This window comes from Musca vetustissima, unplaced genomic scaffold (assembly GCF_032173495.1).
Source record: "Musca vetustissima isolate MV318-11 ecotype Yass unplaced genomic scaffold, APGP_CSIRO_Mvet_v1 utg6459, whole genome shotgun sequence".
Classification (NCBI taxonomy): domain Eukaryota; kingdom Metazoa; phylum Arthropoda; class Insecta; order Diptera; family Muscidae; genus Musca; species Musca vetustissima.
In genome coordinates, this window is record NW_026874306.1 from 1 (window position 1) to 12,936 (window position 12,936).

Genomic DNA, 12,936 nt, shown 5'->3' on the forward strand with positions numbered 1-12,936 from the left:
TGAAGTTTCTTGCAATGTAAAGGAAAGTCTTCTATCCTTAAGCTGGACTTGGAAAAGAAAAAACTCACCTAAAAATAATTTCGAATACAAAATATATATTTAAACCACTTAAAAATGTATACATTGATTACATTTTATATATAAATATTTCTTTTCAGAAAAAATATTTCTTAAAAAAACACACATGGTAGTTGTTCAAGGTTCCACAAATGTCCAAGATAATCTCTCTTTTTAAATGCAGTAGCACTTCATTTCAATACAAAATAAATTAAAAAACTGCTCGACGGATTGACTAATGCCAACTTAGAGTTACAGAAATTGTTGTTATATATAAAAATTTCGGAAGCATCATTTTCGATAGATGCCTACAGGCAATGCAGAAAAGGGCATTGCCTGCAGGCATCGACTACACTTATTTTCTGTATGTATAGAGTAACCCGAAATATACCGTTGTACCTGGCATTCTATATCTTTATCTTCTTCATATTCCACTACTTCCGATTCATTTGAAGCAGCTATAGGCAAATGATTACTATCGTCATCTTCACAATTTTTATTGGTGGCTGCAGCAAAGATGTCAGAAGACATTATTTTTGCCGTTATATAAATCTAAATTCTTTAATTGAGGGATGAGTGTTATTGTCAATTGCACCCCTTACTCGTGAATAGAAATTTTCCAAAGCATCCTGATTTATTTTTCCAGGTAAAATAAAAACAACCTAACTATAGTCTCGGAAAATGTCTTCGCTGAGCAATATCAGACAGTGTAAAGTTTGTTTGAATCCCTCAATACATTGTACGTTGTCGACATTTCCATTCAGAACAATCGATTCAAAAAAATATTTTCTGACCATTAAAACAAAAAAAGGTTCTTGTCTTGATGTCGTCAAGTGACTATTTACAGAAACGTTTGTAGAACCTTGATCGCACACTAATGCACGAACATCCAACCCAATATCCATAGCAACTGGCACATTTTCTTCTAAAATATATTTTAAATGCGTCCGTGCCATGTTTTTCGATACTGGATAATAGCTAATCTATATTTCCAGTTCGAACATATTCCTTTCAACATGAAAACAAGGCATCTATGGGCCAATTTATTTGTCCTTCTTCCATTACCGTAATTTTCGAACCCATCGACAACATCAGCAGAATTTTTGTATTCTAAGCCTTTTTTAATATCCACTTCATCATGAACCATCACGCATATCCGTTCTTTTTTAGACATTTTTGCAACTTTTGTTTTCAAATTTTTTATGATATCGTGGTCCATGGCTGGGTGTACCGCTCGCACAGTGCGCCATCGTCCTAAAGATTTAGGGTTCGGTAAATTAAATTTCAACGATTCTCTTATAAAATTGTAACAGGACGGACTTCTGAAATAGATATTTTGTGCTACGTCTTTTTCCTCTTGGGATTGCTTTTTACTGTTTTCGGTATCGTTACGTGCCAATGATAATTCTTGTGTCGATACGTTCTTGTTTGGAACTATACACCTTGTCAAATTGCACAATTCATCTTTGAGTTTCGCCATCTCACAAGCGAGGATATTTCGTTCCTTAACAAGAATGTTGACTCTTTCTTTATATTGGTTTTCATTCACAATGTATCCCTGAATTGCATGTTTCAAATCTGTGTTTTCATTGTTATAGTAGGTTGGAGTATTTCAATTTCGAGGTTAAGATTTTCTATTTCATTTTTGCACCCACATTACACTCGGCAATGGATTTATAATTGCCAACAGCATTTGTGCCAGAATGATCTCTGCAGAAATAGAAAGGTGAACATTTTGTTTAATAATATACAATGAATATTAATATAATAAAATATAAGTATGAAATATCGAATTTAATAAACCGTAGTTGTAGAGTAGAGTGGAGTTATGACATGTAAAACAACATTTATAACTATCTATAAATGTTGTTTACAAAAATTTAATTGAAGCGAAGAATATATGTTCGTTCTTGTTGTAATGTCGTACTTACTAATTGTACATGGCGTAAAAATGATGAAAAATAAAAACATAACTTTTCTTACATTGGATTCAACGGATGTATTATTTCTACTGTACGTTTTTTCACAATCAATCACACGTTCTGAATCCACATTTCCAATAATGTCAACTGACTCCGTACGAACAATTGTTACAGCAACATCTTCCATCCCAATGATTGCCTTTGCTTCGGAACAATATCCGTGTTCTTTACTATTTCGGGATTAATACAAATATCATGTTGTAGGTTTTGATTATCATCGTCTGGTTTAGCAACTAAAAACCGTTGGGGAGGGGGTGTACGTTAGCCGTTAGTCGGAAAGTAAAACAAATAAAAGAAAAACACAATAGTTTTCTTTGTAATAATTCAATGGTTTATTTGGTTGTTTGGTGGTAAACGATATTACCTTTTGGTAACGATATGCCGGTGCGCAAAGATATGCGTGTTGTCTGTCCGATTGACAGTTTGATATTCCTCGAAGCTAGAACGAGGCGGCAAAAACAAGTGGCAAATAATTATTAGCTAAAACGTCAAAGACGCTAACCCAAGGTTGCACTAAACCGTAGCGCATACATTTTACCTAATAATTGATGATTACAACAGGGGTCAATAAAAAGTATTATTTTTACAAAAATCTAAATTAAACAAATATTGTTGTAAAACTCCACGCCAAAAAATTCAACTATTTATATGAAATAATTATTTCGCTTTAATGTTTTTTATATCGACATAAAACTAAAACCAAACCACTTACAAATAGCGCATACTTTGAGATGCTATATAAATTCCAACTACTTAGCCAACGTTTAAATGTTGGAATATTTTTTCTAGGTAAATATACAGGACATTGAATTTCAGAGATGTCCTGCCATGTTACCAATTGTGGACGACAAACCAGTAGCGTATTCATGACTGCACGATAACCACTTTGCACGGCACCTCCCAGCAATCCACGATAACAGGTGCCAGCTGCTGCCGATGATGACCAGATTACACGATTCCAGGGTGTTGTTAGGGGCGCATGAGCCACACTGGACATCTCAAAGGTATGCTGGGAATATTCCAAAGGTACCAGCATACCTTCACCAAATGCCTCGGCCAATTTGTGTAAAATAATTGTTTTCACCAAAGGTTCGATGCCCTCTTCGTGAATGTAATAACCATAGAGGATATTATCGTGATAATGGTGGGTAATCAAGAAGGGTTCCAAATTCAAATATTGTCCTGAATAATTTTCTCTTTGCCAATGTGATTCCCGATAACTGGCCAAGAAACTTGTCAAGACATGTTTGGTTTTATTCACATTGGCTGGAGGTTTAACGAGCTCCAAGGGTAGTGCGGGACGAAATTTTATTTCTTGTATAAAATTCCAGGGAATTGCAACAATAACAGCTTGGGCCACATACATATTATTTTGAGAATCCCGAACGTGGACATAATCACGATATTGTTGTATTTCAATAACTTTATGGCCATAATGGAATTCGACATAAGACAGGTGATCCATAATTTTCGTTATTAACTCCCCGCTGGAAAATCCAATTATGCCATTGGGTACTTCATATAATCTGAAATTTGCAGTAGCATAAAGAAGTAGGTGCGTGGAGGAATTTCCCCGGCTATACTTACAAATTAATTAATCTGCCAATGCCACCACTTGTCCGACAAATATTTATGAACTCATTGAAACTGATATCGCAGGCCTCAGTTCCACTTATCAGGAGTACGAAGTTTGACATAAATTTGCGGGACATTGAGAAAAATAAATGTTTGCCAATGTGGGAATGCATTGTGAGTTTGGAAAATCTGAAACAAAAGGAAATATTTTTTCAACAACTATCGCAGCCATAGGCGTGGATTTTTCAACAATTATCACAACTCTAGGCGTCGAGTTTTTAAACACTATTTTTTCAACAATTATCACAGCCAAAGGCGTAGATTTTTTAAACAATGTTTTACTACATATGTATGTATGTGATTATCATAGTAGCTTACCTTTTCGCCTCCGCTCCACGACTGTCCATTTGCAATTCCAATTCATTGATATACCTTTTCAGTTCATATTTGGACAATCTAGCAAATATGCCCCTATCAATTTGCCAATATCTTTGCAACGTCAATCCGTCAATATTTCTCCTATGAAGTGTAACATTCAAATCTCTCAGCAGTGTATAAATATGATATTGATCTTCCGTTATCCATTTGGCACCAAGTTCCCCCAATTGATTGGCACGTAATTGGCCACCAATAACATTGTTGGCTTCCAATAATGCTATACGCAATCCTGGCTCCCGTTCATGTAGCCTTAAAGCAGATGTAAGACCTGAAAGGCCTCCACCAATTATTAAAACATCAAAAGGATTTTCCAAATTTGATTGATTCATAATATTGTTGACAATAAAATGTGTATTTTTTTTTGTTTTGGTTTGAAAATGACATTTAAAAGGAACAAACTTAAAATTGTATGTGGGCGCCATCTATTGGTATTTTGTGGTTACTATATTTTTAATACATTATTGCAATAATATTGTAGCATACTTTCAGGCTCTATGTGATAGTCATAGACAGGAAATAATGAAACGTTATATCAACGTAATGGAGTTGCGTAGAGTGTACTGTTACAAATTCAAAAGTAATAAATGACAAAGAGTTATCCAGCTCACGCAAAGGCTGAAACCAGCTGACCATTACCAACGTCTTATATACGTGAAATGGGTGCCTGAACGACAGGCGGAGTAGTACAATATTTCGAAAAAAAAAAAAATAAAAAAACTTGAAATTTGGAATGCTAATCACACATGTATATGAAAAGTACTAGACAGTACTAAATTTGGTACAATTTGAATTTGGAGAAACGGAAGGAGCAGGAATCCTGAAACATTACCGACGCAGTGTAGGATTGAGATATGTACGTATATAGTTTTAGAAATTTGTAATTATGTGTACGAAAAGTAGTAAATGGTACTATATTTGGTACAATTTTAATTTTCGATAAACCGATAGAACGGTAACACTGAACTTTAGAAATAAGATTACTACTGCATTGTAGAATTTCCAAAACTAACTACATTGAAATTCATACTAAATGATTCTTAAATTTGGTACATTTTAAATTTTGTATGAACCGATAGAACTGGAATACTGAAATTTGGTGTTAGGCTCATTGTTAGGGTGTAGGATTGGGGTATGCAGGAAGTTTTGGAAAGTCATACTTATGTGTACTAAATTTGTTGAAATTTGGATTTGGTTTAACCGATCGGGATGGAATGTAAAAATTGGGAAATATGATTTATGTTGCGTTGTTCAAATTTATATAATTGTTAGGGAAATTTATATTATTAATGTGTACTAAACGGTACTAAATTTGAGAGAATTTCGATTTAAGTGAATCACGAAATCTGGAATCACGGAATTTGGAATTAAGATTACTGTGGAAGTATAGGAATGGGGAATGTAGGGAATTTCTGAAATTGGTACGTATGTGTACTAATAGGTACTAAACTTGTTCTATTTGAGTTTTGGATGAACCGAAAGAGCTGGAATCCTGAAATTTGTAATCGAATCCTGCATTGTAGAATTGAGGTATGCAGGTCATTTTGAAAATTCGTACTTATGTGTACTAAATTTGGGTACAATTTGTAGAGGTAGGTAGTTATGGGCAGTTATATTAATGTGTGTGTACTAAATGGTAAATGGTACAATAGGGTTGGAATTGTGAAATTTTAAATTAGGATCACTGTTAAAGTGTAGGATTTTGTAATGCAAGAAGTTTTAAAAATTCGTACTTATTTGTACTAAACTTTGTACAATTTGTATTTAGGTGATCCGATGGAGCTTGAATCCTAAAACTTGGAATTTTGATTATTATTAGGGTGTTGGATTGGGTAACGCAGGATGTTTTTGAAATACGTACTAAATGGTACTTAATTTGGTACAATTACGATTTAAATGAACCGATTGGCTGAAATACTGAAATCGGGAAATATGAGCTATGTTGCATTGTTGAGATAGGTAGTTATGGAAATTTATATTATTATGTACGAAATGGTACTAAATTTGGTAACATTTGGGCTTGAGTGAACCAATAGAGCTCGAATCTTGAAATTTCGAATATATGTTGAAAATAAGTACTACAAGAGTACAAAAAGGTAATAAATGACATAGAGCTAGACTTCTGTTGCGGTCAGAATTGGTGTGTAGTGTTGAGAAACTTGACCTATGGTGAATATATATAATATATAATATACCCATGATAAATTTTCAATCCATCCAGACCATTAACTTTATTTTGTTGAATAGTGTATTTAATGTTATACAATTTTATAATCGATAATATGTTGAGTAAAAGAAGGAGTTCCCCCAAAGGTGGAGTGACATCTGCGAAACAGTGCAAATGCAAAAGGTTTGTCAACATGGGAATATGAAAACAGGTGTCATTCAAAATCACTACCACAATGTGCATAACCAACCTAAATGTGATAAAATTATATGTTGGAACAAGTCAATATTTAATATATTTTCCGGAGATTTAAAAACTTTTAAAAAAATACATCAAATTTGGGCGCCATTTCTGTTACGATCCCAGCTGTTGTTGCTAATCAAAAGTGGAAAATAACAAAATATGTAAATATATGTGTATGCTGTACTCTATTTTAAAAATAGATTTTATTCAATTTTATTTCATTTGAAAAATGCTTATCAGTTAAAAATATAATATTAAAATTAAAATATATCAATGAAATTAAATGAAAAAAACACAATGACAAGTTTTTTACAAATCAAAAAATATTCCACTTATTTGTCTAATCATTTCATTTACATAATACTTTGAAATAATTATTTATAGAATATGTGTAGTACATATATATTCTCAATTTACTACAAATATTGATAATGCCATTAAATAGGGCACAAAAAAATTTAGAAAAATGCTTATCAATTATCTCTTTTGATTTGATTTTTTTGTATTCAAATAATTAAAGTGGATTTAGGTGAACGTTTCTGAAACAGAAAATTAAAATAATTGTATAGAAATAAAACAAATTAAATCACAAAAAAAAAATTTAAATAAATTCGTGGATTGTCTTTTTTATATATACCTTTATATATATTTGAAAATCTTTTAAAAATTGACATTTGTTACACATTACAAAAAATAATTTTTACTAAAATTTCTTCTATAAAACATTTTGTTGTATAAAAAATGTATATTTTAATACTAAGATATCATTATTACTTCAGTAATAGTAGGTGTATTAGGGTGTCCTGATATTAAAAAAAAAAACATTGTTCATAAAAAAATTGCTAATCTCTTTTGAACATTTTGTAACAAAATGTTGAATTATAATTGAAATTCATGTGTTAACATCTGTAGAAAGTGTAGTAGGATTTTAAAACCAAAAATATTCATGTGAAATTTAACCGAGTTTATATCACTGATGCACAAAATAGTACGATTGTGTTGATGGCTAATCACGTATTCTCTTTTTCTCTTATCGTCAGTCATTTATGATGATGATCTCTCAGTTATGCTCTAACACACGATTTAGTTCGGTTCAATACTGATTTATATGAAAGACATTAATCGGTTATACTCTCTCTCTCTCTCTTGGTTTCTTTTTCTTTTTTTAAATAAATGTTTAATTGATGTCACTTTAAGGTTGATTTTCACTACCAATTTGGAATTTCAAAATATTTAAAATTTAAATTTTACTTTTTTTCAAATTATATTTAAAATTTGTTATAGTTTTTTTTTTATTTTTTACGTATTTTTCCCCCTCAGGACACCTTTATGTACGAACTTTTAATAAAAAACTTATAAGTACACAGTTTCTCTTAACCTTAAATTATTTCTCTCCTCTCTCTCTCCCTCCATCTCGGTTATCATTTGGCTTTGCCATTAGCTTGCTGCTGACCTTCACCAGCAACCATTGATGTCAGCTCCTCACCCGTTTCATTGAGATCGCTGGCATTACGGCGTTTACCAAACCGTTCACCATCTTCGATTGTTTCCGGCATTGGCTTATTCAGAGTTTCGGGAAGCATTAACGATAATAGGCCACCTAAAAAGGCCAAAGCCCCACAAATTATCAATGGCAATGGTCGCCAAATTTGACCCAATAAATTTAAATAGGGCGCCAAAATGCCACCTATACGAGCCACCATAGAAGCGGCGCCCAAACCCACATTTCTCACCACTGTAGGGAATTGTTCGGCTGAGAAAATATAAATCGTGCCATACGACGAGGTAATGGCCAATTTACCAATCATGGCAAATAGAATGATGAGCCAATTTAAATTAGCCGGAACAATGATGGTCAGCAGCAAGGCAACACCGGCCACCAACATACAGCCACACAAAATTGTACGGCGACCCCAGCGATTCAGGGTGAACAGCAGTAGCAAATAGGCGGGAATTTCTACAGCACCCGAAATCATGAAATTCAGCAGGACATTACCACCCAAATTGTTGGTGTTCCACGACAAGCCATAGTAGACACCACTGTTGACAAACCAATCAAAGAAAATGATGAGGGTCTTACGTCTCAAATTCGGGTAACGTAGCAGATCAAAGACACTGGCCGCTGCTGCCTTGTCATTTTTATTGGCCTCGGCGTCATTTTTCTTTTCCGCAGATTCATCAATGAGATTCTCATAGACCTCTTGGGGTATGGTGACATTATTGACCTTGGCTGCCTTTTCAATTACCACAATGGCTTCATCTTTGCGGCCCTTGGACAAAAGCCATCTGGCCGATTCGGGTATGATCCAGTGATAGCACATGAATAGTAAACCCGGTAGGGTCAGGGCAATTTGCAACCATCTCCAGTCTCTAATGAAGTAGGCAAATCCAGCTGTGAGCATAAAACCGACCGAGAAGAACATTTGGCAGGCCACACCGGCAAACAGACGATACGATGAACCGACCATTTCCATGGCAATGACATAGGCCACCAAGAACACACCCGAAGTGGTGGCGCCCACAATCATACGCGATATGGTATAGGTAAAGTACTCCGGAGCCACGCCGGCCAAAACGCCAAACACCACTTGAATCACCAACGAGGCAAAGAAAATCGGTTTGCGTCCATATTTATCGGAGAGTTGGCCAAAAATAATACTACCCAGCAGGACACCAACCATGAACAAGGAATCGCTGGTGGCACTCAGCAGCTGGCGGCTACACACCATATTCCATTCGGTCACCGCACTGCTCTTATACACACTCTGGTCATAGACGAAATGTTCACAGGACTTTGTCTCATTGCCGGACGGTACTGCCAAACTGCTGCCATTCAAATAATCCTCATTATAGTCCACATCGTAGTATTCACAAACCTGATAGGTATCAGTGATTGTGTCATATGGATAGGCCAGATTCCATAGGGTTTTATTGAAATTTTCAAAACGTGTTTGATTTTCGCCGGCATTTTCAAATGGCAGTACACAGCGGAATTCGGGACGGGCCAAAAGGAAAACTCCGGCCAGCTTGTGAAAGGCGCACGATATGGCGGGTAAACACAAAAGGAAATAAATTTGCTTCTGATAACGGCCAAAATCACCCAGATATTTTATGACATCATCGTAACCCATGGTGATACTGATGACGAGGACGACGTTTACGTCCCTTTAGTGGCTGCCTGTCTTGTCTAACTGAGCGGGGTGGTTGTGTGTGTAATGAAATTAGAAAATTAATTATTCTCAACAAAAAATATCCAACTTCATAGAGTTCAGTTTTTTTCTTGTTCGCGGAATTTAATTATGAAGCTGTTAACCCCGGCAGCTGTTGGTTTCTTCTCCTTCTTGTTCGGCTTCTTAACCGGTTAGAAAATCCAATTGTTGAATGTTTGTTGTTCGATTCGAAAGCAATAAATAAAAAAAAACTTGTTGCCAGCAAACTCTTGAAGGCTTCCCCAACAACTAAACGACAACGACACAAACTCGACTAAAGGAAAAACTCATGCGCAGATTTTCATTTCCATGAGTTCGCTTCTGTTTGAGTTTTCCCTCCCAACACAACAACAAAAGACCAACCGGTTGTGTGATTTCTGAGATTCCTTGTTTGTTTGGTTTTGTTCTCCTCCCTCCAAGCTACACTGGTCTGCAATGAAATAAAAAAATATTTATATTTAGTAATTGTTTATAAATATTAGGTTAGGTTATATTAAACAATTCCGATATTTGTAAACAAACTGTGTGGTTATGATTGCAACTTGAAGATTGTGAATAAATGCTGATTACACTGTGCAACAAATTTAATGTTTTATAATTATCGGGAGATTCCAAAAATTGTGATAGAGGGACTAAAAATAGAACACACGTGTATCGGCATTTTGAAAGTTTACTTCTGGAGGTAACCAAAGTAAGGGGGACAATAAAACCCATTTTCTACACATATTTTAAAATTTTTTTTTTAAGTTCTACATAAAGCTTGGATTTTTAATAAATACTTTTAAAAGAACCGTAGGTGACGTAGGGGAATATAATAAATTGGGATGACATTCAAATTGTACTAGGAGATTTTAATGCAAAAATCGGAAGGGAAATACTTTTGGCCCCAACGTCGGAAAATTCAGCTTCGATGAAAAACATCCGACAACGGCATGAGGTAGATTGACTTCGCAGCAGCAAAAAAACATGATACTTAGCACCAGATTCAAGCATCTCGATATACACAAAACTACCTGGATTTCTCTCAATCATATAACGAGCGTGATGTGTGAATGACTGAAGCCAATGGTCAATGAAATTATTGGACCATACCAATGCGGCTTCAGACCTGACAAATCCACTATTGACCAGATTTTCACTCTTCGCCTGGAAAAAACCCACGAAAAACACATCGACACATTCCACCTATTCGTCGACTATAAAGATGCATTCGACAGCCCTATCCGTTCAGAGGTATATAAAGCCATGTCTGCGTTTGGCATTCCTGCAAAATTAATACGGCTATGCAGGATAATTTTAACTGGCACATGGTCAGCAGTTAAAGTCGGAAAGGACCTCTCGGAGCCCATTAATACCGAACGAGGATTCAGAAAAGGTGACAGTTTGTCGTGTGACCTTCTTAACACCCTGCTGGAAAGGTCATATGAGACGCACAGGAGAACAGAAATTGCACTCTGTACACCAAACAACACATGTTACTCGCCTACGCCGATGACATCGATATAATGGGTCGAACATTGCGAGCGGTAACAGCCACCTTTGAACGAATTGAGAAGGAGTCTGCAAACGGAAAGAAGACCAAGCTGATTGTATCAACGCGCAAGACGTCCTGTAGACTCTGACCAACTGTAGAGGTAGTTAAAGATGTTATATACCTTGGTACAGCCATAAACAAAACGATTGATATCAGTTTTGAGATTCGGAGAAGGATTGTGATGGCCAACAGATGCTACTATGGTCTAAGTAAGCAGTTTAGAAACAAGGCCACCTACAATTGACAATTGTATAAAGGGGGAAATACATAAGAGTACTTCAGGATTGGCATGTTAAGTTGACTTCTTTTATTGTAAAAGAATTAAGGTGAACGGCGTCCAAATTCAAATTTGACTCTGATATTCCTTTATAAGTTGGCGTTTCATACAAATCCAACTTGAAATGCCAGGCCTGAATCCATGTATGTGTTTCCCCCTTTATCAATTGAAAAGTTATTTCTTTAATGACCTGGCGCCCAACGTCTGAAGATGTTATAATCCATTGTAAAATATATTTTTTTAAAATTGGCGCCCAACATTTTTTGCACTTTTTTTCCAAACAACCTGCAATAATTTCTACTCTACCAGTTTTTTGTACAACCTTCGGTAGATGACTTTGAATGCCAAGGGCCCGAATAATAGAAAAGAAAAAAATTAGAAAAGATGTAGAGTAATCGACAATATTTTCCTTTTTGTTGTATATGTTGTATTTCATTTAAATAAAACATTGGTAAAACATTAGTAGACCAGTTTCTACAAGGCGTTTTTCTCACGTTAAACTAAATAAATAAAAGATTTCATTTAAATATAAACAAAAACAGTTAGAAGATAAGCTTCTTTTGTTTCTCATTCAATTAATTTTTATCTTTAAAGTAATAAAAATTATAACTTTATATTCTGTTGACATTTCTAAAAGAACAAAGACAATTTTTAACAACTTTCTTTCAAGCGTTAATAAGCTCGTTCTCTACGTTCTCTTCTTTTTAAGTCATTTCATATTGCGGTTTCTCATTTACTCTCCGGCGCCTGTATTTTTTGAGGACCTCTATTTCAAGACCAAATATCATTACTTAGTCACTATGTTTTGTATTTAATTTAGTGCTCATAAACATTAAAATATTTGCGGTTTTAACAACCTCAGGGATTTTGCGAACATTGCATTTGCGGGGTTTTTTACTGTTAGAGTTAAAAATAATATGCACACTGCACATTAAAATTACTTTGTATCGAACACCAAACAAAATTTATAGTTAATGTTTTTTTCTATTACAGAAAACTAATATTCATAGCACTGTCCGAAATGTATGTTTCTCAGGGTATAATTACTCAAACAATATCACATAAAAACTGATTTTTACATCAAACAATACCACATCGAAAAAACTAAATTTGAATATCATATGCTAAGTGGGTAAACGAGAAAAAAAAAATAAATGTTTGAATTCACCGAATTATCATCGCTACTTACTATATATACTCCGGAACACATTAAAAGCATTTCTTGAACCATTCCAATCGCTCGCTATCATACTTTATGGTATATTCTCAAACTAAAAACAAAAACTCAATATCGAGTGCTGGATTTGTATTTAAGATATTTTAATCCTGCTTTTTGGACTTTTTTTCTTCAACATTTATGATAATATCAATATTGTTTATTTATGAATTTATTCGATATTTGTTTTGAAGTGATTGTTCACATATCAGTGACATAAAATGGGAAGGAATTAAATATA

The 12,936-nt window shown here is 34.6% G+C and overlaps 2 protein-coding genes across 2 annotated transcripts; both read right to left on the reverse strand.

Annotated features, from left to right (window-relative positions):
- Positions 1-2,838: 2,838 nt before the first annotated feature.
- On the reverse strand, positions 2,839-4,381 carry LOC133332425 (amine oxidase [flavin-containing] A; the record flags this gene model as incomplete). The annotated part of the gene is made up of 3 exons (XM_061540831.1): positions 3,993-4,381; positions 3,627-3,803; positions 2,839-3,565 (listed from the first exon to the last, which is right to left on the reverse strand). Coding segments are annotated over exons 1-3 (1,293 nt in total), but the record flags the coding sequence as incomplete, so codon positions are not given.
- Positions 4,382-7,880: 3,499 nt separating this feature from the next.
- On the reverse strand, positions 7,881-9,590 carry LOC133332445 (organic cation transporter protein-like). The gene has a single exon (XM_061540849.1). The coding sequence runs from the start codon at positions 9,588-9,590 to the stop codon at positions 7,881-7,883; it is 1,710 nt and encodes a 569-aa protein (XP_061396833.1).
- Positions 9,591-12,936: the final 3,346 nt, after the last annotated feature.

Excerpts from the sequence above, each read along its gene's own strand:
- LOC133332445 (XM_061540849.1), bottom strand. The coding sequence starts at position 9,590 with ATGGGTTACGATGATGTCATAAAATATCTGGGTGATTTTGGCCGTTAT.